The 26,774-nt window shown below is 38.6% G+C and overlaps 2 protein-coding genes across 2 annotated transcripts; one reads left to right on the top strand and one right to left on the bottom strand.

Annotated features, from left to right (window-relative positions):
• Positions 1-2,282: 2,282 nt before the first annotated feature.
• cramp1 (cramped chromatin regulator homolog 1) lies at positions 2,283-16,402 on the bottom strand (the record flags this gene model as incomplete). The annotated part of the gene is made up of 20 exons (XM_079252709.1): positions 16,272-16,402; positions 15,524-15,891; positions 13,623-13,825; positions 13,388-13,541; positions 12,382-12,465; positions 12,170-12,218; positions 11,895-11,980; positions 11,059-11,182; positions 10,596-10,677; positions 9,436-10,365; positions 6,414-6,591; positions 5,967-6,139; positions 5,783-5,857; positions 5,586-5,667; positions 5,251-5,361; positions 4,362-4,519; positions 3,693-3,879; positions 3,328-3,495; positions 2,684-2,829; positions 2,283-2,396 (listed from the first exon to the last, which is right to left on the bottom strand). Exons 1-20 carry the CDS (start codon positions 16,319-16,321, stop codon positions 2,283-2,285), a joined length of 3,522 nt encoding a protein of 1,173 aa, XP_079108835.1. The 5' UTR covers positions 16,322-16,402.
• A 2,174-nt stretch (positions 16,403-18,576) lies between these two features.
• jpt2 (Jupiter microtubule associated homolog 2) lies at positions 18,577-25,603 on the top strand. Its single transcript, XM_079252900.1, has 5 exons — positions 18,577-18,723; positions 20,687-20,838; positions 21,302-21,453; positions 23,350-23,386; positions 24,229-25,603. The coding sequence occupies exons 1-5, from the start codon at positions 18,668-18,670 to the stop codon at positions 24,465-24,467; spliced, it is 636 nt and encodes a 211-aa protein (XP_079109026.1). The 5' UTR covers positions 18,577-18,667; the 3' UTR covers positions 24,468-25,603.
• Positions 25,604-26,774: the final 1,171 nt, after the last annotated feature.

Genomic DNA, 26,774 nt, shown 5'->3' with positions numbered 1-26,774 from the left:
GAAAACATGTCAAACTGCTTCCTCGCCAAGACCACATGTACTATCCTTGTTAAAAGTTTGTTTTTGAGCCAGTTTTATGAGAAATTCAGTGCAACGCAAGAAACACAAGAGATACAAAGCAAGTCTTATAACTATCTTTATACATAGAATAAAAACACCTTTTACAAACTGAAAACTTAAAAACAGGTTGTATCCTTTTAGCTGTCACCTTAATATTAAGTTAAACAGAAACCACATTTTTTTTTAGAAATATTAACAATAAATAGTCCAAACAATTTACATTATTTTCACAAGAGCAGAAAATATTGAAATTGCCATTTGTAGAAACAATCCTTCAGAGACTAATTTGCCCGATTCAGACAAAACCTGCTATTTATTACTTATGCAGAATCTAGTGTGACAAGAAGTTTTTTTTCCTCATGTTTTTTCACAAATGTATGAAAAGAAGAGCTTTCACATTGCAAAGTCAAACCCAGGTGCCTGTAGAAAAGCAACATTTTAAAAACCACATTTGTGGAATGAATACCCAATCTCTCAAACACTTCAAACTCTGATTAATATTTAAAAATGTTCACAGTATTGCATACTGATAATACTAGTCAAGCTTGGACTTCATGTGTTATGCATGTATGTTCTGTTAACAAGACACTGCAGTGTTAAACTGCTTGGTTCAAGAGTTATTACCTCTACAATCTATTTACCATATAATCTTATCACACATACTCACGTGATGTTAAATGAACATGTGGAGGCCCACATCAGCTGTAGTGTTTTGTTTTAATCCAGCACCAGTCAAAGATGAATTAATGTTATGGGGTTCGTTTATTTTAAAAAAAAAAAAAAAAAAAAAAAAAAGTTTAAAAAACCTTAAATCGAGAGTCATCTATGGCTTTTAGTGTTTGATTTAATTACATTCTTGTTCGCATTTAAGGAGTGAAAACTGAGTGTAAAACTACTCCTTCATATCCAAGAGTATTATATTTGTCGTCTGTTAATCTGAATGCATACACAGCTGCAAACAGCACCTCTGAAGAAGTGTGGACTGCAAGGAAGACCAAGGGAGATTAGGTAAATCTGTACTCATGCTGTAGTTGAACAAGAGTCCAAATACAAAATACTTCCACTGGTTCTGATTTAAGCAAAGATGAACCAAAAGTAAAAGTTGCTTTTTTTTCCCCCCAAATAGAATCCACATAAATGCATTTTTAATTGGTACTGCCAACATACACGACCAGTGAGGAAAAGGGGAATATTTCAGCCAGTATTTAACGGTAGTAACTGTGACAACAAATAAAGAAAATGTTAATCAAAAAGCTGCCTTTCTGTATATCGCTGTAAGACAGGGATGTCCAATGTGAGTCCTTAATGGCTTCATGGCCATCCTGCAGGGTTTAGATGGGTCTGTGCTCCAACACGTCTGATTCAAATTGAATGCATCTCCTCAAAGGCTTTTTACCTGTCCTGCATGAGTCTGTAAATGACCCGTTAACCTGAGTCGGGTGTGTGAAAGCAGGAAACATATAAAACCTGCAGGACAGTAGCCCTGACGAGGACAGAAACTCGACATCTCTGGAACAGATGCAACTGAATTTAGAGCATACATGGTTTAAAGGGAAAAAAGATAAAATCCAAACTGATGAGAGATGAAGAACACAAGGACATGGAGTGCAAGAACACTATCAATAACTTCCTGCTGTGATGTGATCCAGTTTTGCAACTGAAAGAAATACCTCACTGCATTCAACCTTTTAATCTCTGCCATCATTAAAAAAAAGCAAAACAAAAAAAAAAACAAAAAACACTTCAGTTGCTACCAGTTTGGATCCAATGTGCACATTTTTGGCAGACTTACACATTTCGGGGGTGGATTTTTTTAAGCCAACAGAACCCAGAATTCACACACGCATACACACACACTGAAAGAGCAGGACAAGACAGAAGACTGGTAAAAATATTTTGTTCAGATATGGCATAGCATCTTCCTGTACATGAGGTTGTGTTTTGTAAACCCATTTACTCATCTAAAGTGTTTTTAAAGGGCATTTTACCTTAAAGAACAGTTCAGTGAGACCAACCTCCTCTAACAATGGCCAAGGTTCACTGGTATTATTGCACTTTTACAAACAGGGCAGGGATGGCTTTGGGGAAGTTAGACTTTCACTTGCTGTTTCTCCAAAGGAGGGAAAAGTAAGAGAGGAGGCATCCTCCCGTTCTCACTCTCCCACTCAGCAAGTCGTGTCTTCCAGATGGCGGTGGCTTGGTGCAGCAGGATCCTCTGTTCTTCATGGAGGTGGGATGGAAGGCTCTGTCACAGCCAGCTCCTGAGCCAAGTCATTGAAGCGAGCGATGTAGTCCACACTGCTCTCACTCATCATGCAGGCAAGCTGTGAGTCCATCTGCAATCACAACCAAAGAACCAAACGATATTTTTCTTTCTGTAAACAAATACTTTATATGAAAAGCAAGATAGGAGAATTTGAATCCCTCCCATCTGTCTTTTTAAAATCGAAGCAAAGCCACAATTTCTGAGTCAGTTTGGTCATGCTATTTGTATTCAGTTCATTATCATTCAAATTCCAAATTTGACAAAACCCAAGCACAGAAAAAAGGAATAAAAACTGCTGCATTGCTATTTTTTTTCCCTAAAACGATACAAGTATTTTGTTCTGAAAAGTTCACACACCTCTGCTACATCAGGAAGGCCACGGGATTGGAAGGAATCATGGGAATTGCAGTCCAGGAGGCTGGGGCCTAGCAGAGAGGTGCCACTGGAGGGGCCAGAAGGGGTTAGGGTGGCCCGCCTGCCCTTATCAGGAGAAACCATACTGGCTGGAAGGGGTTTAAAAATGACAGTAAATAGACAAGAAAATAAAGGATGGAAACATGGTTTCATTGTTTGTTGTGCTGCCACACTACACCTGTAAGATTAATATTTGAAGTCACAAAGATTTATTTTTTAGCAGAGAACTATAAATAAGTCCGTTATTTCAATTATTCAAAGCTACCGTATTTCTTTAATGTCAATCATAAAACTTTGACTTTAAATCCACAAGACAGAAGCAGAACAGAAAAAAAAAAACAAATATAGAAAAAAAAACCAAAAAAAAAAAACAAGAACTTTTTTGGGGTGTGCACACGAAGCGCATTCACAACGCGTTGAGTGTGTGCTCGGATATCCATTTTGGGGACACGCACACACCTGGCCAAACTGGCTTTTTTACATACAGAGACTGCAGAAGATGTCATTAGACGTCTTGGGCAGTGAATGTTCAGATTTGAAAAGACGTTAAAGGACAGCCAATGTGTTAAAAGGAAAAAGAAACTTACAAAGGAGGCATCCCAGTGTGGAGTCTGATGAGTCACTGGGGTACCACTGGGGGTCGTGGCTGGGTGATGGGATCCAGCCTCTGGATGGACTGACTGACGGAGATGAGGCCAGCAGTTTGGAGTGGTCACCATTGCCCAGCTTGGCCGGAGAAAGAGCAGCTTCTTCGCCTAAAGCAGAACAGTTTGGCAACTTAAAAGATAAAAAATATCCAACATATTTGATGATTTCTAGTTGTTTTGGAATTAAGATGAGGATGCTTTAGATAAAGCAAAAATACATTTACAGTTATGCTCACAGCCCAGGTCTTTTATTATAAGCAATACTCATCAGTTCCCTGCAATATATTTAATGTATTCAAACGCACCATAGTGTGTTGAGTTGATGGCAAGTTCAATAATGGAGTCACTGATGTGTGTCTGAGGTTCTCCAGGTGTAAGAGCCTCTTCAGGGGGACCTGGCAGAGAAATGTCAAGGAGCGAGGCGACACTGGGTGGAGATAGGAGTGAATCTCCACCACCAGTCACTTCAGGAGACGGAGGTGGCAAACCATTCTGTGAACACAACATGATTTAAACCAAGAAACAATATGAGTAATCACATAAGACAGAATTTCTTTAGAGAAGCTCATTTGTTAAACATAGAAACACAATATTACTGGTATCTATAAATAAAAATCTGGATTTCCTAGTATATTAATAACATGAAATGTTAAAATTCCTATTATACGTCACAGAAATGGGAGCGAAATGAGCGAGTTAAATCCAAAGCTCACCAACAATTTTTCAACATCAACACTTGCAGTACCATATACTCAGATATATTCAACATTATCATTATCATTAATAATAATAATAATAATAATAATAATAAAAAAAGACAACCTTTAACCTATGAGCGCCTCTGAGTCTGCACATGTGCAGGAAATTCACTAATACAATGTCATAATACTCTTAACCTAAAACAGTTTTGCATGTTTACATAAAGTCAAATCAGTAAGTTTTTATGCTTATGCCTGTGTGTTTATGTTTCTGACCTCTGGGACATTTTGCTGCAGGAGGTGGGAGTGTGGCTCAGCCTCGACAATGGGTGTTGTTGCAAGGAGAGCGCTGCTGTCAACGGTGGAAGATTCTAACTCCTGAGAGGGACTGCTGGGTATGATGCCTGCAGATTTTGCTGCCAGGTCAATGGCACCTGCAAGAGTGTTAAAAGGGTCAGTAACACAAGGTATTTGTAACATCTGCACATTCAGACGCCTAAGGTGTATTATCAGTAACTGAAATTAGTCAATGTCTGAAAAAACATCATTACCCCTATCCTAATTTTCAGTACATAATTTTCAAGCATTAACAAACATGAAAAAAAAACAAATTAAGTGGTCGTAATTTATGGAGTTTTGTTAAAGGTGGAGTATGTAAGATTTTCAATATTTTCAAAATAAATTAACTAATAAAATAACTACAATCATAATTAGATGGTTTTTTGAACATGTAGGTTCCAGTATGTCCATATTTGATGCGTTAATAAATTACAAGTTTAATTAATGACAAATGACAAAAAGCACTTTTTTTTTTACTGGTAGGCAAACATTTAAGAAGGGTCTTTGTCATTAATTAAACTTGTAATTTAATAACACATCAAATATAGACAGACTGGAACCTACATGTTTAAAAAAAAACTAATTATGATTGTAGTTATTTTTTTTCTTAATTTGTTTTGAAAATATTGAAAATCTTCCATCCTCCACCTTTAAGTCGGTTTTGGAAATTTGATGACTGACACACAATTAAATTACTATACATACAACTTTTTATGTGCATTAGCAGCAGAAATTCACCTTATACTTAAACAAATCTTTATGTTGTCTATCCATATTAAAACATCTTTTTAATAAAATATTTTGTCGATTAATAAAACGTCCATACTAGAGAGCTGGCTGGCTGCTGCAGAGCTGGACACTGCAGAACTAGTTTTGGTAAGGGGAGGGCGGGAGGAAGGAGCCAGGCGAGTATGGATTGGCCGGAAAGATCCAGTTCCTGCGGGAGGAAACAGGAAGTGAGTGAGTGAGCAATTACAGTTTTGTTGAGAAACAGGAATTCAAAAGTTTGATACTTGGTTTTATCAACAAAGTACTTTATGATCCCTCATACAAAAATGAGCAACACTAAGTATCAAAGTACATCACAGTGCTGTGCATCGAACATGCCCAACCTCAGTGGACATCATTTTAATTTTAGGATCTTGATGTCTCAAAAAACACCTGTTGCAGATGAGTTGGACAGGATAGAGAAGGAGCAGACATGTTGAGGAGTGTCTCCCGTAGTCCTGGGTAGCAGTGTTCGCTGTAAAAGAGACAAAAAGTAACTTAATGCAAAGAAGTCTTCCAGTGCACTATTGCAGACACTTTTTTCTTCACATTGATAATCAAAACTGTGTATTTGTCTTTTCATGTCTTACCTGAACTACAAGCGGTTTTCGAAGCTGTCTGTTCCGAGGTTTTCTCTGTCTCGATAGGAAAAGATCCGATTGCATCTGCAAGGAAAGGTCTCCGGTTAGTCTTTGTGAGCGGAGCATTTATCAGACCATTTCATTTCAGTCTTTCTACAACTTGATGTCAACACTATGCGTCGCTCTGTCTTACACTGATGGAGTCGAGCTGCTGTCTGAAGGCGAGCTGAGCTTCTTTGTTGGGGGAGAACATTCTGTTGTGCCGTGAGCTATTGGGGGGTAGTGTGGTAGGTATTGCAAACACGCTGCCTTCCGACTCACTGCCTGCAGTCGACCCCAGGAGCGCACGAGGAAGGTTACGCCCACCTGAGAAGGAGAGGAGCAGATAAGCTGATTGATGAGGAAGAGTGTTATCAAAACTTTGCATATGATGCTATAATAGATGTTAAGCTAACTTATTGATTTCAGTACATCTTCAAACTACTAAATATTTGTTGGAGAAGAAAAAAGTTGATTTGTCAACAGCAAACAGCTGCTATATTATCAGAACATGTTATCAGTAAAATCACTCTGAGATCAGAGGCTTGTTTTAGTGCCTTTAGCAGCAGCTTGAGAATATGCAAGAGACTGCCACAAATACCTGAGGCACCAGTGTTTGGTGGGTGTATCCTGGCCACTCGAACAGACGTTTGTTGCCGACCACAGCTGGGACTTCGGACACCTGTGATTGGTCCCTTCCCTGGAGGTGTGACAGCCTGGTTTTGATCCTCCTGGTGGCCCTTGAGAGGCGATGTGGCTGTGGAGCACACCTCTGGAGCCTACAGAAGATATATCACACCATCCAGTCTTAAAGTCAGTTCACGGTTTCTTTGTTTGATTTGTGCCTTTGTGTTTTTATTATCTGCAATGGTTTGATCGGTGATCAGCCATGTGCAGCCCAAATATCAATAACTAGGCAGACTGGATGGGATCAATTTCCCCTCAGAAAAAAATAAATTAATAACAGACAAACATGGCTTGGAGCAGAAGAAACTTTCAGAGAAAAACTTTGCATTGAATTGCCATTATTTCACATATCTACTGTGTGCTATTGATTACTTGCCAATTCATGCATGATTTCTGTGCAGCTGACCCAAGAAATGGTTGTGAATAATGCTTCGTGTGTATCTGTAGACCTTCAATCAATTTGTGAACTCATACAGAAACCGTGTACCACGTCTTTTAGCCGTCACAATCAAATCATTCTAGTTGCCAATTATCCTAGAAATAAATCAGCATAAAGTTTAATTGCTTGAATAAATGGAAAATGTGACGTTCTTTACAAAAACTTTTAAAAACTGTAAATTTTTATCCTAAGATCTTGGAAGACATGCTGCAGATTAAATGCATGAGATGAGATGGAGTGTATTTAGATTTCAATGTAGTATTATGATGTTAATTTTAAATGTATTTGTTGCAGCTCTGGATATTCTGCATTTGATCTGCTTCTATTTTGCTGTTAGTGCGAGTTAACTGCATTGTGATTATTTTATTGGTTAAATATTATTCACTAAGGACATGACTGAAAAATTGAGCTTGCTCTCAACTGGCCTCCTTGCATGAATGAATGTTATTAATAAACACTTTCTCTTAATTTTTATGAGTGTTTTAGCATAAACACAAAGAACACACAAAAGCCTTACACAGAGTAACAAGCATCATATGTGACAACAAAGGAGCAAACATTTATGTTAACATGTGGTATAATCTACCAGATTCACAGTGAAAGATGAGTGTAGTAAAAATATGCCTGTATCCACACTCTGACAAAACAAAAACATTTGCTGATTTAGAGGCAACTTAGGAGTCCTGTACATGTTTTCTGAGTGCTTTGCCTTGTTATTTCCCACAGCTGTTTCAGTGCATTGCCATCTTCATGGGCACTTTAAAAACATACTAGGAAAAACCTGATGTTTTGAGTGATCTCGTGTTGTTTTCATCTTTGTTTCTCTAGTTTCACTCTGCTGCAGATGAGGCAGAAATCACTGTGTTGTGTTGGAGGAAGTCATAAAAATTATTATGACAGTGGGATACAACTAATATGCAATTTTTACTTCTGTCTCTAATATTTTTCATGACTTGTCATCTTCACAAAGAAATCAGTATCTATGGGCCTCCTTCTGGCTTGAGATAACTTTCAACCAATTAGCTTTTGACCGATACTTAAGAGTACATTCACACCAGGATAGTTGATAGGGTGGGAAATGCCAAGAAATCTTAACTTCATTTGGTTTGGTTTGCTCTGCTTTCACAGTGCTTTATTCGAGTGGATCAAACTGCCTGGACAACGCCGAACAGTAACAACAAATAAATAGGATAAATAGGAGCAATATCTCCCAACACAATCACTGATGAAGAAAAAGAAAAAGCAAGAGGAAGAAAACCTGAGACGTTGTTTGACCAGGACCTAAAAAAGCTCATTCACTGCAAGTCACTAATGGAGTAAAAATAAATTTAGGGATTTTTTGTTTTTACTTTGAAATTCGGACTTAATGCAGTTTTCATAAATATTCTTTCCCAAAACTGCTCTTGAAGACATGGCGGTATAACCAGCAGTAGAGGAGGATAACTTTTCAGCATATGTCTCTATGATAAAATCTACGTCTCTTCCTTATTTTGTCTCACTGAATGCCGTTTACTTTCACACTGCAAGTGAACTGCACCAGAGTTCATTCTGGAGCAAACTAAGACCCTGACTTTGAAGCAAACAGAGTTTTCTTCTTTGGTCCACACTAGAGTGCAAATGGGTGTTCACAATGTTCTACATCAGAGATCCCCAATCCTGGTCCTCGAGGGAGGTATCCTGCAGGTTTTCTGAGTGTTCCCGCTGCAACACACCTGATTCAAATCTATGTGTATTTGGCAGACATGTGCAGAGCCTTTCTGAGTCTGAGTCAGGTGTGTTCCAGCAGGGAAACTTGGAAACACCTGCACCAACACAAAGCCAGGTCTGGAGTTACATGACTTTTTTTTCCCCTCAATCTCCTATGATCCTAATATATCTCTGTTCTTATCTGTTATAAGCCGGCGTCGGTAAAACTGGCTGCAGGGCCTAAGCTTCAGCTTGGTTCTGTATTCTTCTTTTTGTCATTAATGTTACATGTCTGTATGTCAAACCTTGGACGAGCTAGCTTGAACCTTGAATTTCCCCTCGGGAATGAATAAACTATCTTTGATTTGAAAACCAGCAGGACACCACACTCGCAGACAAGGACTGAGGATCCCTGTTCTAAATTAACCATGCAATCCGAGGAGGCAGCCCAGCGTTGGATTAAAGTGGACGAAACAGCACCAGTATGAATGCACCCTCAGTGTCATTGCAAAAGAGCTACTGGCCGTCCACTTCTTGGATGACTCCACAGTCGCCCATCTACAATGGTTATTATTACCCCATCACGTTTGCTCTGGGTTGCAGCAACAGCGACAGAAACACGTATATAAACATAGACTGGTTTAAAGTAAGATGCATTTCCTGTGAATTAGTGTAATAATGCACAAGAACATCCACATGTTAAACTCAACTAAAATAAATCAACTATTTGCAAATGAAAGAATGAACGAACAAATGCTTTTGTAAATTTAAATGAGCATCAAGTGTAGGAACAGTAAAAGTGAGCTCTTACCAGAGGTTTTGGATTGACCTCAGTGGAAACCAGCTTGAGCAGGCACCGCAACACTCGGTTTGTCCTCCTGGATTTAGGCTGATCCAAGGCTGGTCCATTTTCATGGTCGCTGGTAGGAACCACATTTGGTTGCCACTCATACTCCAGTTGAAGCTTGCCTGGCTTCCCAGACATCAGGTAAAGCTCAGCCAGGGTGACGTTCTCTGCATCACGGGCACTCCAACCCTCCTCTCTGATCTGCTCAGCAGTGCGTTCCTTGGGTGGTGGTGCAGAGCCCTGCAACACACTCTCTTCTGAGCTGGTCATTGGAGGTTTTGGTGGAGGGGTCTGGGTAGCATCTGGGGAAGCGCTAGTGTTCGGTTCCTCTTTGCACTGCTCGGATGAACTCTCTGCGCTACTACACAACTTCTCTGAGCTTCTGACCACTAGTAAGCCACTACTAACCTCCACACCAGTGCAAGTCTTGACAGTCTCAGATGATCCAATCCCATTTCCTTCTTCTCTAAGAACTACACTAAGCTGAGGAGAAACTGAAAGAGATGGCAGCCTCTTCTCATCTACCTTTGCAGAACTGTCTTGTGATGGTTCGAGGTTTGAAGGACGAGTATCACCCAATACAGCCACCGAAGTACCAGCAACAGCACCACTTCCCCGTCCCGTTTTGCTGCTACTTCGCGGTGGTGCTGCTGTGTGAATGCCCAAGATCTGGGCAGCTGGGATTTCCTTGGCATTGGGCCGGTTTTTGCCACTCTCTAACCAGTGTACAGTACAGGAGGCCTTGGAGTGAACCACTCGTGCCACACCAGGGAGTGTAGTCAAGGTACTGTTCTCAGCTGGGAAAAGAAAAAGCTCCTCCGACTGAGCCTTGCTGGGAGAAGCTGAGCTGGACTGGCTACTCTCTAGAGCCTCCCTCTCCGTGAGACTCTTGAGCTGAAATAACAGAGTAAAGGACAATAATCTGGACACCTTTGCAAATATAAATCCCCAAACCAACACAAATGCTCCAATTTAAACTACAAGACAAGATTTCCCAAAATATAAATAAATATACATAATATAGTACCGGGATATACAATCACGATCACTAATCCTAAGACCTTTCACTTAAGGCTTCTATTTATTATACTGTATATGTAACCTAAGTAAGCATTAAAGGATACAATGCGCTGGTCTTGGTAAGCCCACTTCTGTTTCAAATACTCAATGAGGTTGGAGACTTTTCTGTGAAGCTCCACCACCATCCTGTGTTGAAAGCAAAAACAAAACAGCATGACTTAATAGTGATGATTTGAAAGCTGCTGTTTTAAGATTGTAAAGTACACATTTTCTCCTCACACCAGCTGAAGTTTCACACTCACTGACAACCATGCAAACATGGATCATTGTTCTCAGCAGGGTATTGAGAACTAATGTTTCAACCATTTCACACTAAATGTACAGGACATAATTCCATACTACTACTGTCTATTTCACTTTTTCATGTTATGTTTGGACATGCTGTCAGACATGCACTGATTTAAAGCTGAATTACAATCACTGTTCTGCCTTGAAAAACTTTCAAGTGGAAATAAAGCTGATGTATCTTAAGAAAGTGTTATATGACATGCTAATTGTCTGCCTGACCTGAGGCGAGGGTTATGGGCTAGACTCTGAACTCGGGCCCAAGAGTAGTTACTGCGTGGCTGGAGTTCCACTGCGACCTTGAGAGGCAGACGCACTGGCTTCTGGTCTTCTTCATCACTCACTCCTGCAGTAACACAGAGATAGATAATAATTCAATGGTTATCATCAATGGCATCCTCTTCACAGATATGGTCAGGAGTGTATGTGTGATGAGAGAGGGATTTTGATCCTTTTTTTTTTTTTGTTAAATATAAAATATTGTACGACAAGAAGAAAGGTCCCTTGCTGTATTGCCGATCCATGTACACAAAAAGTGTTCACTACAGTTTTAATGTGGTTTTTGAATATCATGTAGTGTGTCAGAATGAGATAAATAACATATAACACAACACTATGTCAATGATTTCAAATACCTTTGATTAAAAAAAAAAGTTTGTCTAAATGTGTGTTTCACATGCCGACTAACACATAAATAAATTAGACTGCATGACTAACTGTGTTGCAAACGCACAGTGACAATACCTTTCATTCGCCCTCATTGCATCTGACATTGCATGTGATGAGATTAACTTCTAAACAACATAATTCATTAATTAAATAAAGTAAATGTTAATGAAATGTAATGAGAGTTTAAAGAGTCATCTCCATCTTCATCCTACTCCTCATTTTACTCCCAGCGTTACCTTGGAAACACCACTAGCCCACTCGTTGCTATTGTTTTTGCAAAACCCTGCACTCACAGATTCTGTGAGTTGTATTTTCAGTACTCATGGCTGTTTCTTTGCATTTTGTTTGTATGAACGATATGTGAACGGCATCTACATGCACATCCTCACCATCTGGATCACAAAGTTTCTTCAGTGCGCGACACATGGGTGCTTTGATACGTAGGTTCCTCCCTTTGGAGCGCACAGTGGTGGCCCTATTAAACAGAGACAGATACAAAAAAATCACCTGTCTGTTATATAAACTTTTTTTTTTGTGTGTACCAGCTGCTTCTGCACTTTTCTTCTCTGGCAAATACAATCATGACTTGAGATTAGTTTAGTTTCTATTAACTAGAACAAGAGCTTAACTATGTTTTTGGGGACATGCTTTTCTATGAACTTACCCTTGCTGGATGAGTTCATTCAGCTTTGCCACATTCTTATCATCCATTACTGTCAAAGACACAACACAAACCCAGAGAGCATTTTATTACATCATCCCTCAGGGACTACACTGCCCGCATGACTCTTTTAATCACATCCCAGTGTCTCGTCATAACAACAGCAAAAAAACAACCTTGAGAAGAAAAACATTCAAACGACAGCCTTCACTTACACCCTCCAACTTTTTTACGCAGCTCAGCATAGCAGATAAGCCCATACAGTTCTTGAGAAGATTTCTTCAACACACGAGTGTATACTGCAAAGGAAAGGAGGCACGTGTCAGATGTGTGGTGTAACTTGGAGGAGTGTGTATGCTACATAAAGATAACATGATTGTAATACACAAACTTTAAACAGGGAAAGGAGTTTTAAGCTTATCTAGAGAACTTCTAAAACATGTTCAGGGAGATTTGTACTGCTTAAGAAAATGTTAAATTAATGTCAATGTAATATTCACTGAAGAAAAAGCCACCTGATATAGAAATATATGATGAATGCAATAAATTAACAGATTCATATTAGTTTAATTAACACTGTCTTTTCTGCTATAAGAGGCACTTTAAAAACAAACCCACAAACCTACTCTAATACATCAATATTAAAGACTAGACCTTGTCTTCATGTGAAAAACTGCATTTTAGGGCTGGCGATATGCTTTTGTCCCGATTTGATTCGATAACGAGTTTTTGGGTGCCGATTGGATTTAAATTGCAATTCTCACAATTCTTCAATATTGCTGATTTTTGTAGCTTAAAAACAAAATTAATTTATACAACTTTTTCATTTTTCTTGATTTCAATTCGGAAAAAACAACACTGTAGCCGGACCATCATTCTGCGACTGTAATGCCCAAGAAGACAAGTAAAAAGATCAATAAAAACAATAAAAATGACAAAAATTTTATAATGGATTATTTATTTTTATTTATCTTTTTTTTTTTTTTTTTTTTTTTTTTACAAAAAACGATTTAACAAAAAAAATTAGCTTAAAATTGTAAAGCAAAAAAATCCCAATTTTCAATACTTTGAATCGATTTTCCCACCCCTTGTGCATTTCCTCCTCTGTTATGGCAGGTAAGTAATAAAAAGGCACAACTGTGAGTGGATAGGTCTGACAAACATAACATCATCATGCAAAGTCTGCCTTGTTTACATGAGAGTAATAAAGGGAATGCTCACCATTGGCAAAGTCTATGTGTTTGGAGATCTTGTGCCAGGTGCGGTAGTAGAAGTGGCGGACCTGCTCTTTGTTCTTGACCATGTTGGCTGGCTTGCCTCTCTTTTTGTACTTCATTGCAATGTTGTTCTGGATTGCCTCAAAATCCTTTCCATGCTACCAACAAGAGCAGTAGAGGTGAATATAAAGTGCTGTGGGAACATATTTAACTTGGCTTAAGTCAGTTGCACTGTTTACCTCATAAAGCCCCTCAAAGAAGCTGTTTTTGTCCTCTGCACTCCAAGACTCCCACTGCCGACGTGCTCTCTTCTGGTTACCAGCTTGCTCCTCCTTCTCAGCAGTCCCTTGACCCTTGGATGTCTTGGACACGCCTGCTGTGGAGCTGGCCACAGGCCCTGACTGTCCAACAGCTCCCTGGGATGAAGATCCATTCTCTGCCCCTGTGTTATACAAATACAAGGGGTACACAAATTTATGAGCAATGACACACTGAGTGGAAAAGTACATCTTAAATTAAAAATACCAGGACTGAGCTGAAGATTTTGGTTGCCATTCTTAGTATAACATAAAAACAGTTGTTGTTCTGAGTTCTGTGGTTTGGAAGATGCTAAAATACATGCACACAAAACCTCTGACTGCCATTACACTACACAACCTGCAGAGCTTCCCCGTCAGTGGTTCAGCTCTGGCAGGGAGGCAGGAAAAGCAATCAGTCTCTGTGGCCAGGTCTACAGAGCACTGATCCAAAACCAACCCGTGGTGGGCTACCCTGGCCAAGTTTACCCCTGCACAGAGCACAATGCCAAGAGGCATTAACACAAACACTGAAGCCGTTACTGTTGCAGCGCTGTGTTAGTTATGCAAACTGTATTTTAAGCATAAATAGGTGTTCATTTATAGAGGCAAATTTATTTGTGGCTCACAGGCAACAGCCTAGAGTTGTATCGACAAAAATAGCAATGCATTAATCTAAAATTTCAATCAAACTTAGGAGTCAAAACATTTTCTGTTTGCCAGCAACAATAAAACAAAGTGATGCTGGACATAGCACACCAATTCATCAACATACTCCAAAAATTTACCTCTGTTTGGTCAAAGGATGCGTGATTTATAGAACCATTTTGAGACAAAGAAATGCTATAATTGAGCAGCAACAATGAAATGAAAGTCTTTGGGAAATTTTCAGTTTTTATGAGGCTGTGCCCAAAATTCATATGGAGAGAAAACCCTGGTTGGTACCGTTTCAGTCACACGTTTTTAATGAACAGATGACAGTTTAGCTACAAGCTTTATAGCTACTCATATCAATTATTCTCCTATCCCATTGTGAAACCTCTCTTGTAACCAGAGGAATAGAAACCCACGTCATGATTATCCTTCATTTGCATGTCAGCTTTCAGTTAATAAAGACAGAGCAGAGCATTTAGGATCAGCCTTTTACAAAAGCAACCTTAAAGTTTGCTTTCAAAAGTTAGTGAAGCCTAGAAGACCTAAGTCATCTATAGTTTCTGTACAGTGACATTTTATTACTGTTGGTTTTGTTTACATGAATAAAAGTAAAATGTTACAGCACACAAGTAATTCTGAAAGCAAAACTGCTGTGCTGGGTTAGATCACAATATCAACTAAATATTGGTCTGAAGTATCATCTTAGTCTTTTATAATCAAATAAATCAATTAATAAAAAAATTACACATTCAAAAACAAAACTGGAAGCCCTTTAGAGTAATAAATGTTTTCCCTGTTGCCCCCATGTCTATTTGATGCTCTAAACATAAATTTGTTATGTTTCTTCGACACTGATTTGTATGATGCATTATAGCCTTGTTTCCTGACTGACACTGTGGCCAGCTTCCAATAAATCGTGATTGAAAACAGACAAAAGTATCATAAATCAAGTTTAAACTCTGGCATATGCTTTTCACACAAGTGATTCACAACATAGGGTCGCAACTTTGGTTGAAAGTGCCTGAAGTCTACCTTGAGTACAAGGCTGCAACAAGAGAGAAAATACCAGCTAAACGGTCTGTTTACGCCTCACCAAACTGTAAACACGGTGATGGGAATAAAAGTGAGAGCCGACCCCCCCGACTAGCCCACCTATGATGAATCTTCTCCGGGATGGTCACTCACTGTACCTTTAGATTTTGCCCCGCCATGTCCATTGATGGCCGAGCCTATTGAATCCTTCCGTATCCGCTTGCTCGGAGGTCGGACGCTTGATCGCAGAAAATGATGCTGGTCGTGACACGGAGGGGCGGGTTCTGTGGAGGTCTGGGGCTGCTGGTTCGAGCCTGACCCGGTTCGGTTCGGTGGAGAGGCAGTAAGGACCGGGGCTGAACCGGAGCTGAGACCCGTAGCTGATGGATTAAGAATTTCCACTCTGTCGTCTCCCTTTGTACTGCTCGCCTGCTCTCCACTCTCCTCCTCGTCGCAACCTTCAGGCTTTCTGGACGGATTCCTCTTCCCATCGACACCGATCCCCTCCCTGGAGCCCGGTGTCATACTGCCAAAACACATGCACAGAAATTTGTCACATTAGGAGCAAAGCGGTGTGTAAAATTAACTTCTAAAGACGACGTTCACTGTCTCTCAACATGGCCGCCGCTGTTTGTTTCAAATCCCCTCTTCAGTCCCGTGAAAACAACACCAAATATATGCATTTAACTAGCTAAGATAAATTACAATGAACAACTAAAACTGTTTAATGACTGGCCACGGGGTTTTACCAAGTGTCTTTCGGCTGTGATGTGGTAAAATATCGGAATATTTTGAACTAAATTCAAATGCGAGCGCTTTTCACTTTAGCGCCCTGCAGAAACGACAACGAAAACCCCTCGATGCATTCGACCTCTAAATAAAGTGTCTATTTCACATATAAATTACCCATTTTCAAGCTCTTCAGAAGTATGCGACGTCTTCTTTCTCTTCACCATGAGTCCTACCGATTAAATTGGCAATTACTGCTCAAATGAAACATAATAAAGCCGAAACCAATCTCTCCGCTTTCTGCCCTCTCCTTGCTCCTGCTTCGACTGAGCTGAACTCTGCGCAGTTCAACTGTTTTCTATCAGTAACAATATTACTCAATGTCTCTTTCCAACAACAAATAAAACCATAAAATTCACATTAAATGTGACAAATTCACTCCCAGCAGCGAGGAATAATTTATTAAAGCTCGTGTCAGTAGCGCTTATTTGAATGGATAACAATAGATAGTTATATTAACCCGAGTCCAAGTGGATTTTGCCTGTCACTACGTCACTATCACTGTCTTCAACATTTATCTCTGCAAAATAAGAATTTCTCAAACATCTTGTTGCTCTAAAGCTTAATAGTATCACTAAAATGTCTAGTATTTTATTCATTTATAATAGGTTGAAATCAGGAACAAAGCTATGTGTACGGGAGACATTAAGTAACAGCATGTTACATTTGCACAACAGCAACATAACGTGTAAACATCATATTTCTACTACTGTATATGATCCTTTACTTTATTTATTAATAAATCACCATATAAACAGTTGTGGACAGTAAGAACAGCAAAGGAAGAGACAAATTAGGTGTTTTAAAAATTAAACAAGAACTATGAATGTGGCTTAGAGTAACATCTCATTTTAACTGGGAAGGAGCAATTAAATCCTCTGTGCCATGTTGAACCATCTCCCAGTAAAACCAGATACTAAATGCAACAGAGATTATTGGCTGTCAGAGGCTGAAACTGGTATCATACAAAACATTCACGTTTTCTTGAGTTTTTGTGTTTCTCATTTCTCAAATACTTCGCAGTGTTGACAGAGATTTGCAGCTAAATTTATGAATTTTCAGTTTTAAAATGTTTTTCACGATAAAATCACGCCGATTTAACATCTTACACAAAGACTTTAAATATTATTTAAAGTTATTTCTTTCCTACTACAAGTTACAGTGTAAGCAGCCTATGGAAACGTTGGTTCGCTTCAGTTTTGGTTTCACATGATAAAGTTATAGATACTAAAGCTGTAAATTATTTCTATAGGTTATTGTTTCAACATTGTTGTAGTTCATTTGTAGATGTGAACAGTAATAAATGTTGAAAAGCATCGCCTCAATGCAAAACGCGTTGCCTAGCAAGGCTACTTTAATGCTTAGCTAACATGAAAGGTAACGCCGTTAAACAAAAACTCATGCCAGCACAGTAACAGTTTATTAGAGATTCTTAAACTTTTTGTAAGATAGACAGCTCCAACAAAGTTTATTGATTTACCTGAAGTTGAAGCTTCTTAATAGTATTCCCAATCGAGAAACAAGCTAACATTGCTAACTGACTGCAGCCCTATTGCCTGGTGCCGATGACAGTTCCTGCGGAGTGATTGTCCACGCGTTTGGACACGCCCACTACAACTCAAAAACAAACACTGTGATTGGTAGAAAGTACATGTGGGCGGTAGTTGAAGTTATGATTGATAGAAGGATCCACTAATTGTTAGTGAAAGAGATCCCACAAGAGAACCAATTGTCAAACTCTTCCTGTCTAACTCAGTAATTTTACAGATGAAAACTTAACCCTCAGTGTTCTACTAATCTGTAACTCAATCATTTCTGTCCTGTAATTAAAAATTATCCCAGTAAAACGGCATCTCCATAATTAAAGGAAATGGTACTTTGGTTATAAGTGCCGCCCCTAAAATGATTGACAGTCGAATAACAAATCAATTGTTAGAATTTAGAAGGTGCGTTTGATTTTGTGATCAGCGTATCCTGAAAAACCCGACAGCCAAAGGGTACCTCAGAAAACATCGACAAGGATTTTAACCTGCGACATTTAAATAATTTAGTTTTAATGAAAAATCACTGACATAGTACAATTATCTAGTCTGTTTACACACTGTCAGACGGCGTTTTCCTAATTTATATCGGAGTTATATAAAATTCCGTACTATTCATATGTATTTAAAAGTATATCTGAGGTATAATTAACTGCATATAGCATACGTTTGTGTGTGGTCAAGGACTATTCATGTCTTGAAAGTGTCCGACGCAATCTTTTCTTTTTCTGCTCTTTGTCAAGATTGACTCAAGGTGCAATAAACTGAGCGCACTTTTTCGTAGCAGACTGGCCTTCGACCAATAATATCCTTGTGTGTCACAGTTGGGTGGTCTTGAGTTTCTCATCCTCAGTTCAGTTGGGCCGCGTTGGGCACGCGCAGGGCGACATACAGGCACGGGGAACTTGCTGGACGTCTAGGTGGCAAACAGACGAAGTTGTTGGAAACTTGACTGCTCGTAACGAAACCACCATGACTTCCACGAACATGTTTCAAGGCTTGGACTCCGGCTCAAAACCAAGTTCCAGGTGAAGAGTAAAGTCATGCCTTTTGTTTGTGTAAAATAAACAGTGGAGAGAGTGTTTTTTTTCCGCTGGTATGCCGACGTTTGGACAGTAACCACATCAGTTCGTCGCTTAACGTTGTCAGGATATCTTCAGTGTTTTTGCACCGTCATAGCTTTATGCTATGATCTTCAAGCGCTTAGGTGTCACTTATTGTTCTTTATCGACAAACTGTTCTCTTAAAGTGCTTTGTGGTATTCTTACTAAAGCGACGTAGCTTCAAGTTGCGCGTAAGAAAACTTGAAGAGAGTGAAGATAGCTTTTGAGCTAGCCGATCAGGCGTTGTCTGCGGCGCCTGCGGAAGTGCACTTCAGGACGCCAGCAGGAGCGTTGTGGTCACATTGTTCTTGTTACATGAGGTTACGTGGTTTTTGTTTGTGTCGTCCACAACAAAAGTTCCCGGACCAGATTCATAAAATGATTGATTTTTACTTTTTTTTTTTCTTCTTTCTTTTTCTTTATTTTTTTATTCCAGACATATCGGTCCATATCTGCAATTAATTTAAAAAAAAAAAAAAAAAAAACATGTATAGACTGGGGCGCCGCTAGGATATTTGGGTCCTATGAAAGACAATGGCATAGACCCCACCACTTGATCACAAATTTTAGATCTTTGTTTTTGCTTCAATTACTTAAAGCTGATTGGGGAAAAAAAGCTTTTCATGGGAATAATAAAGAGCTAGGACTGTGTTGAACCCTTTATGGGGGAAGTTACTATTTTTTAACACTTTGTTTTCGTTCCTATTCAGCGTGAAACTTATTTTTTGTTAATGTAACAACAGAATGGAAGTCTTGGTACATACCAGAAGGACAGTTTTAGGTTAAAATTTCTAATTTCAAGGTATTTCTTTGAGTGCCCTATAAAGGGTTAAATCACAGTGCATTCATCTGACTAGGTTATTTTAATATAAATAGTTTATCAGTTTATATTATTGCTATATTTTCTTAAATATTTTCTTTTTGGGCCCCTATCAAGTCGTGGGGCCCTTAGAATCTTCCTAACTTTCCCCCCCATATGGTGCCTCTGTTGAAAGACACATAGCCTATATAAACACACACATAATTATAAAAACATCCGTAAAGACAGACATTCATTCCAGTGCTTCCAAAAACAGGAGAAATACCTTGTCACTTAATTTTGGCTCAGTCATAACCATTACAATTACATTTTCTGACATAAATCTATACATGAAATTCTTCAGCACAGCATAAAAGGTAGGAAGGTTATTTGAGACAAGCATCTGACTTGCACTCGTCCATCTTGGAAGTAACAACAATATTCTAAAAGCATCATGAAATGCCACCTGAAGCTTTTTCATTTTAGCTTTGCTAGTATTGCACCATAAATGAGCAGCATAAAATGGAGTACAATATGTTCTAAAAAAGGGCTATTTTCACATAATCTCTACACATATTAAACTTGCGAGCCAGAATATTTCCTTATGCATACAGTTTACGGCACTGCCGGTGGACATCATCATCATCACATAAATCATTTCTGATTATATGGCCTAAATATTTTACTTTGGTTTCTTGTCTTTGTTTTTGTTTTTGTTTTTTAAATATTTATTTCTTATAACGTAAGAAAGAATAGCATCAAACCAGCAAATGAGTTTTCGGACGTATGGTGCCATTCCTGGGTATATAATCAGATAACCTGTTGTTTGACTGCGTTTGGTGTTTGTGACACTGGCACTTATTTATAGCCATGTTACCCAGTGTTTACTATTTGTGAACTCTGCCAAAGTGGGGGGAAAGAAAACATGGTTTTGTTTAAAAGTATTATAATCTGACGTTTTGAAAATAAGCATGTCTGTTGCAGTCAGTCAGAGGGTAGTTTTGCGTTCATCCCCTCATAACTTGCTACAAACTGCAAAACAATATCAGCTTATTTAAAGTTGTGTGTTTGTGTGTGTTTGTCCTGTAGGGTGTTGCAGCCTCCTGGTGGTGGCTCCAGTAATCTGTTTGGTGGCTATGAAGATGATTCTGCACCATCAAGGAGGACTAATAAGATGGCTTCCAAAGTTTTTGCTCCAGCTGAAGAACCCCAGCCTGTATCCAGACGGTCCAATCCTCCAGGTCAGACCATTTTGTCGTGGTTTATGGATTTGCAGAACCACTTACAACATTTGTCTATGTCCAAGATGTGAAAATTGTTACTTTACTGCGATCTTTCCTGTACAAACACTTTGACTCCTGTTTGCTTGCACACAATCCACCTCCAGATTTTGGTAAGTATCTGATACAAAAGAGATGGCGGTTTAACTTCAATCTTCTGTTAAAATGGATCTGACAGATTATACTCTCTGGTTTGCTACGTTTTCCCAGTATTCTCAGTGAATGTCACTGAATTGCTGCTGCTTCAGAATTTAAGTATGCACTACTCATTTTCATATTCACCTAGAATTAGACAGAAGGATAACATACATATAAGTTTTTTGTTTGTTTTTCTAATTTTTGTATGAACATAGAGGCTAATATATTAAAGCCATCCTCACTGATTTGACAAAAAACCCAATATACCCTGCTTTTACTTATCCAGGTGGGAAAAGTAGTGGAATATTTGGTGAACCCGAACCTCCAGTTCAAGCACAGAAACCTGTACCTCCAGGTGGACCAGCCAGTGGCATATTTGGGGCTGCAGAGAGTGCATCTGTCCAAAGCCCATGCCGAAGCCACCCAAATAAGCCAAAGGTAGGCATTCTTTGAATCTCTTAAATTTTATTTTAATTAAATTCAACTTGTACTTTAAATTAGTAACCTAATTATTGTTGCTTTTTAAGTCTCTCCACGAAGATGATAAACACACAAACTGAGAAGTCTTGAAAGGGTTATTTGACTCTAGATTAGGACTGTATTCATTGTGCTGATGAGTAGATCATTTATAAATAATATGGCAAAGATGTAGCTAGTTATTGGAACATATTTTACTCTTAATCTGTACATTAATAGGTATATTGAATTTAGACTTTTGTTTTAATTTCTATGTGTAGTTCCAACTCCTTCATCACTAAAATGCTGGGAATAAATCTGGGAAGACCTCAGTACTAGAGTTGATGCTTTGTCTCTGCAGGGGTTGTGTATTGTACTGTTGCTGTATGACTGTGTTGTCTCTGTTAAGTTTAGAGTTGTGTGGGTACTTCAGCTGGTGATACTCTGCGGCCATTTGGGTATTCCACTGGTTTTACAGCTGCACTTTCCCTCCAGCATTTTACCATATTTACTCTTGGCTCTTCTGGCAAATTAATCTCTATTCTATTCTATTCTATTCTATTCTATTCTATTCTATTCTATTCTATTCTATTCGTGTATGTAAGTCTATAAAGCGACTTACATACATGATCATACCACGATAGGCACATCGGGGGGCAACTTAGGGTTCAGTGTCTTGCCCAAGGACACTTCGGCACATAGTCAAGGGAAGTCGAACTCCCAACTTCCCAGTTACAAGCCGACTGCAGTTCCCCCTGAGCTACAGCCGCCCTCTCCTTTTTTATTCTTTTTTTTTTACAATTTGAATAATAAGTATTAGGCTGATTCATAACAAGATCTAAATTTGATCACACATGTGGTGCATTGTACATAATGCCATGCTCTTGCTGTGAAAATTTAAAAATTAAAGATGTAGCAACAGAAAGGAAAGAAAAAAAAAAAGTAGCTTGTTAATTTCAATTACATTAACAAATGCAATACCAAAAAAGAGCTACAGTGTGTCATAATGATAAAACTTGAAATAATTTATGCCAAATTAACACATGGTTGCAGTTTTGCCCTTTGATCCAGCCATTAATTACACTTCAATATGTGTTGGTTAATATGATCAGTCTTTTTTTTTTTTTTTTTGGGATAGATATTTGGCACTTAGTTTCAAATACAGCAGATATGCACAATATATCATTTGATCATTGGCATTATAATATATGTGTGTGCAGTAGTCACATTGCACATTGCAGGCAAATGAACTTGGCATGTTCTCATCAATTTTAAAGGGTACTTGACATGTGTGTTTGTTTATTGCTAATGGTATTAAACAAGCCTGTAAGGTAAAATGTTTCAGTTTTGCACACGATGGAACCAAACATTTAGTCGAGACCTAGAACAATAAAAAGAAGTGAAGATAACACTCAAATACAAACAAAAAACATACTTGAAACATTCAGAAAAAGAGGTAAGAGCAGTGCAGGTACAAGTGTGCAGGAGTCCAGTATAACTTATTGATATTCAAGTCATGTGTTGGCAACTCTTGTATTTTTCACATCACAAAATATATGACGGGGTTTTTAAAAAATTGCAATGCCAGTTTTTCCCAATATCATGCAGCCCTAATCAACAGTATTTGGCATAAAGAAAGTTGTAAAAACAGATGTCAGGTGTGTAAAACCCTGACGTATTGTATTGCCTGTCAGGATGGCTTAAAGGAGGCCGTCGTTTTTATAGCAAGCATTTTACATGGTCTTTTACAGAACTGTGACTGCTGCATAGCTTTAAAGCATCATGAATAACTCAACCTGTATCTTTTCTTTTTTTTTTTTCCTCCATTGATCATGTGAAATGGCTTATAACTTTGTTTTTGTTATGTTTTTTGAACAGGACAATCTAAGTGTAGGACCTGAGCCTGAATCACCTGGTAAGTACAAAGTAAAATATATAAAACAAGTGTGTTCTGACTTTGATCTGAATCTTAAAAAAATGTTTCTCTACGTGAGTGGGGGTCACCTGTATTCAGACGATGCATTATCTTACCTGTATTCTGTAGAGGCTTTCAGACGCTCTGTGGCCACTTAAAACATCAAGCTTTCAGTCACCGGTGTGTTCACAGTATTTATTTTGTTGGTATAATTTTTTGTTGCACCAAGATTTGTTGTATTAAAATGTTCACAGTAAAAACTTGTTAGTTAAATATAGAAAATGAGATATTGTAAGGTAAATGGATGCTTATCAAAAGACAGGCTTATTCAGCTTTCTGGGTTTATGCCATACCAACAGTAACTATGTGTTCTGAATTAATACAACATGAAGCAAGCTGAAAAGAAGCTCAGTTATTTTTTTCCTTTTCAGGAAAACAAATTCAAGCTATTTTCACCACTAAGCTCTACTTACTGCAACACCCTTTCACCCCCAGTTCAGAGTGAGAATGCAAACATAACTATGCGGATAAGTTTCTTGTACAGTATTGAAACTTGTTTTACCTCCTGAGTGAATGACAAGCTGTTGGTAAAAATCCTCATAAGTAAATCCTTGATGTGGTGACCTCAATATGTGAACTTACATGTAGATGTTAAAGCCTCTGAAATGAAAGTGTGGCAATGTAATGAAGAAGTTTGTCCATCAAATCTACATTCTTTATTCAATTTCACTTAAAATATGTCAGCTGACCTCCCTGAATTGCACTCTGGTGCTAGTTGAATTTTACCGTACTGCTTTGCTGGGTTCAAAGATTTTTTTTTTCCCATTTTAATTTTCCTGAAGCACCTTCTGAAGCCAAAGTCAGTGAACCAGAGGTGAAGGAAGAAACTGCCCCCCCAGCTCCTGAGCCAGCTAAGGAAGAGCCTGCAGCTGTCTCAACTCCTCCGCAGGTTGAACCACCTTCTGTAGCTCCTGATGAGATGACGCTGAAGAACCACGAGCCTCATCTGGGACCCAAACCTCGCTCTCACAACAGGGTCCTCAATCCCCCTGGAGGAAAGTCTAGTGTGGTATTCTACTGATCACCTGAGCACATCACTTGTTCCAGCTTGTGTCCTTTCCTGCTCCATTATTAATCTTCACTCATTCCTACACTTGTCTCCTAATCTTTATGTTGTCTTTACAAAACAGCAAAAGTCAGACCATAAATTTTAGTTGTTTGCCCCATATTCTGGTTTCATGTTGTCCTCAATTTCTTGCACTTTCTGCGCCTTTTTCTGACTTCCAGCTCTTCATATGATTCCTTACATTGCTTTTTACTGAATCCTGCAACGATACAATCAACAACAGTGATCACCCACCATTTTGCAGTTGCTGTTGTCATTTTTTGTGTTTTAAGCATGCATAGATGTAGTTTGGTTGAAGGCACAATGTTTAAAATTGCAAAACGGTTTTGAGATTAAAGATGTTGCACAGTATTTTCAGCTTTTTTAATGACCTGGATTCAAACCTTGCAGTTAGCAGAAAATATTTAAAGACATGCTCAGATATCAGGCTGCTTGTTTTAAACCTTAATTGTGGGCATCCAGTCACGAGGTTTGGACAGATTTTGTCATCAGTATGGTGTGTTAAATATTTCAGGGAGTTCAACATGTACATGCTTTTGTACAGCCAGACTGATTTTGAATTATTTGGCAAAATTGAAAAATGGTACACAAGTTTGTATAATCAGAAGCCTTATCAGCTCAGCAGTTTTCATCTTATTTGCCATCTTAGTTATTTTTTCTTAAAATGTGTAACATTATTTGCTGTCAGTAGCACTGTCTCCGAAGACACATGTCAAATGGAACCAAAAAAATAACAAGTTTAGACATAGATGAATGAAAATGTTTTACTTCTAAACATTTCTGCTTCATCAAAGAAATTCCAATTCAAGTGAATGTATTGTGCAGGTACTTTTCTGTTTTGTCCTCATTGCTTGAGAACATGCCTTTATTTTTCTTTCTCTCTGCTTGGGGTAGGCCTCTGTTTATGTTTTAAATTAAAACGGCTGAAGACAAGTGAACTCTGGACAAGCTCGCAGCCTACCTGTGTCCAGGTGGGCTCATTGATAATCACCTTTTCATCCACATCATAACGCACATTCATGGTATTCTGGTGCCAGCCTGTCCCTTCTGTTGATGTGCCTGGCAGGCTATGGTTGCAGCAGAAGAATGCAAACCTGTGTATTTCAATAAAACTGTTGTTTTGCATTTAGACTTGTTTTATTTGCCTTCCAAAATAAGAAAAACATTAAATTCTCTGTTTAACATTTACTGATGTTGAATTAAACACCACATTTAATAATACATGAACCATCAGTGGTAATTCTTTCTTTTTTTCCCAAAAAGGTTCAGTCTTTTGCAGACGTATGTAAAAAATTTCTCTGGGTGTAAAATTTAAATTGCAATTTAGGTTTTGTTTGCTCCAGATATAAAGTTCATTCTTGAATTGCACACACTGCTGCCTGTGTTTGGCTTTACCCTGAGGCAGCACTCTGCACGAGCTGCTTTTTCCTTTTTAACAAACTAAATGGCCACTTATGCCATGGGTAAACTTCTGCATTGTAGTGTTTCACCATCGAACAACCAGCATTAGAAGCTCACAGGAGCACTTACTAAGGGAGTAAGAATTACACGTGCAGCAGTAAATGTGCACATATTTGCATGGAGTTAAAACAGTCACACTAGCATTCTGGTGTTAGGAATTGTGGGTAAAACTGAATGACTACATAAGAGGTTAGTTGTTGACCGTTCCAACCAAAACTTTGAGAAGCCAAAGCTTCCTTTATCTACAGCTTGTCTGTAGTTACCATTTTAATTGTCTAATGAGGAAATGTGCTAACAAACCTGTGATTCATGAGTACTTGCATGGCATATAAAAGGAAAGACAAGAACAGTTACAGCTGACCTCAAATTATAATCCAAACCAATTGAATCCACTTTATTTATATAGCACATTTTATAAACGCAGTTTCCAAAGTGCTGCACAAGTGAAAGAAAAACAATGTTACAATACAAAAATACAACTATACTGAAATAGCAATAAATACAAATAAGTCAAAAATCAAACACAATAAATAGACAAATGATTTAATAAAATATATTTTAAAAAAAAGAGACAGGACCACACATCTCACCCGGCGTTAAAAGCCAGAGAATAAAAGTGAGTCTAAAGACGAGACTTAAAACACTCCAGGGTGGGGGCCGTTTCAACATGGGGGGTCAGGGCATTCCACAGTTTAGGTCCTGCAACAGAAAAGACCCTGTCCCCCTGACTTTTAAGCCTCGTCTTTGGGACCATAAGCTGGCAGAAATGTATATAGGGGCCAGTCAATTCAACGCCTTTAA

This window comes from Telmatherina bonti (genome assembly GCF_933228915.1).
Source record: "Telmatherina bonti genome assembly, chromosome: 14".
In the NCBI taxonomy this organism is placed as follows: Eukaryota; Metazoa; Chordata; class Actinopteri; order Atheriniformes; family Telmatherinidae; genus Telmatherina; species Telmatherina bonti.
Note: the sequence above shows the minus strand (reverse complement) of the source record. Positions and strands in the feature narration are given on the sequence as shown.

What these genes read in the sequence shown, in the direction of transcription:
- jpt2 (XM_079252900.1), top strand. Translation starts at nt 18,668, where the DNA reads ATGACTTCCACGAACATGTTTCAAGGCTTGGACTCCGGCTCAAAACCA. An exon ending in GGCTCAAAACCAAGTTCCAG is followed by an intron (nt 18,724 to 20,686) that starts GTGAAGAGTAAA and finishes TTTGTCCTGTAG; the next exon opens with GGTGTTGCAGCCTCCTGGTG. An exon ending in ACCTGAGCCTGAATCACCTG is followed by an intron (nt 23,387 to 24,228) that starts GTAAGTACAAAG and finishes ATTTTCCTGAAG; the next exon opens with CACCTTCTGAAGCCAAAGTC.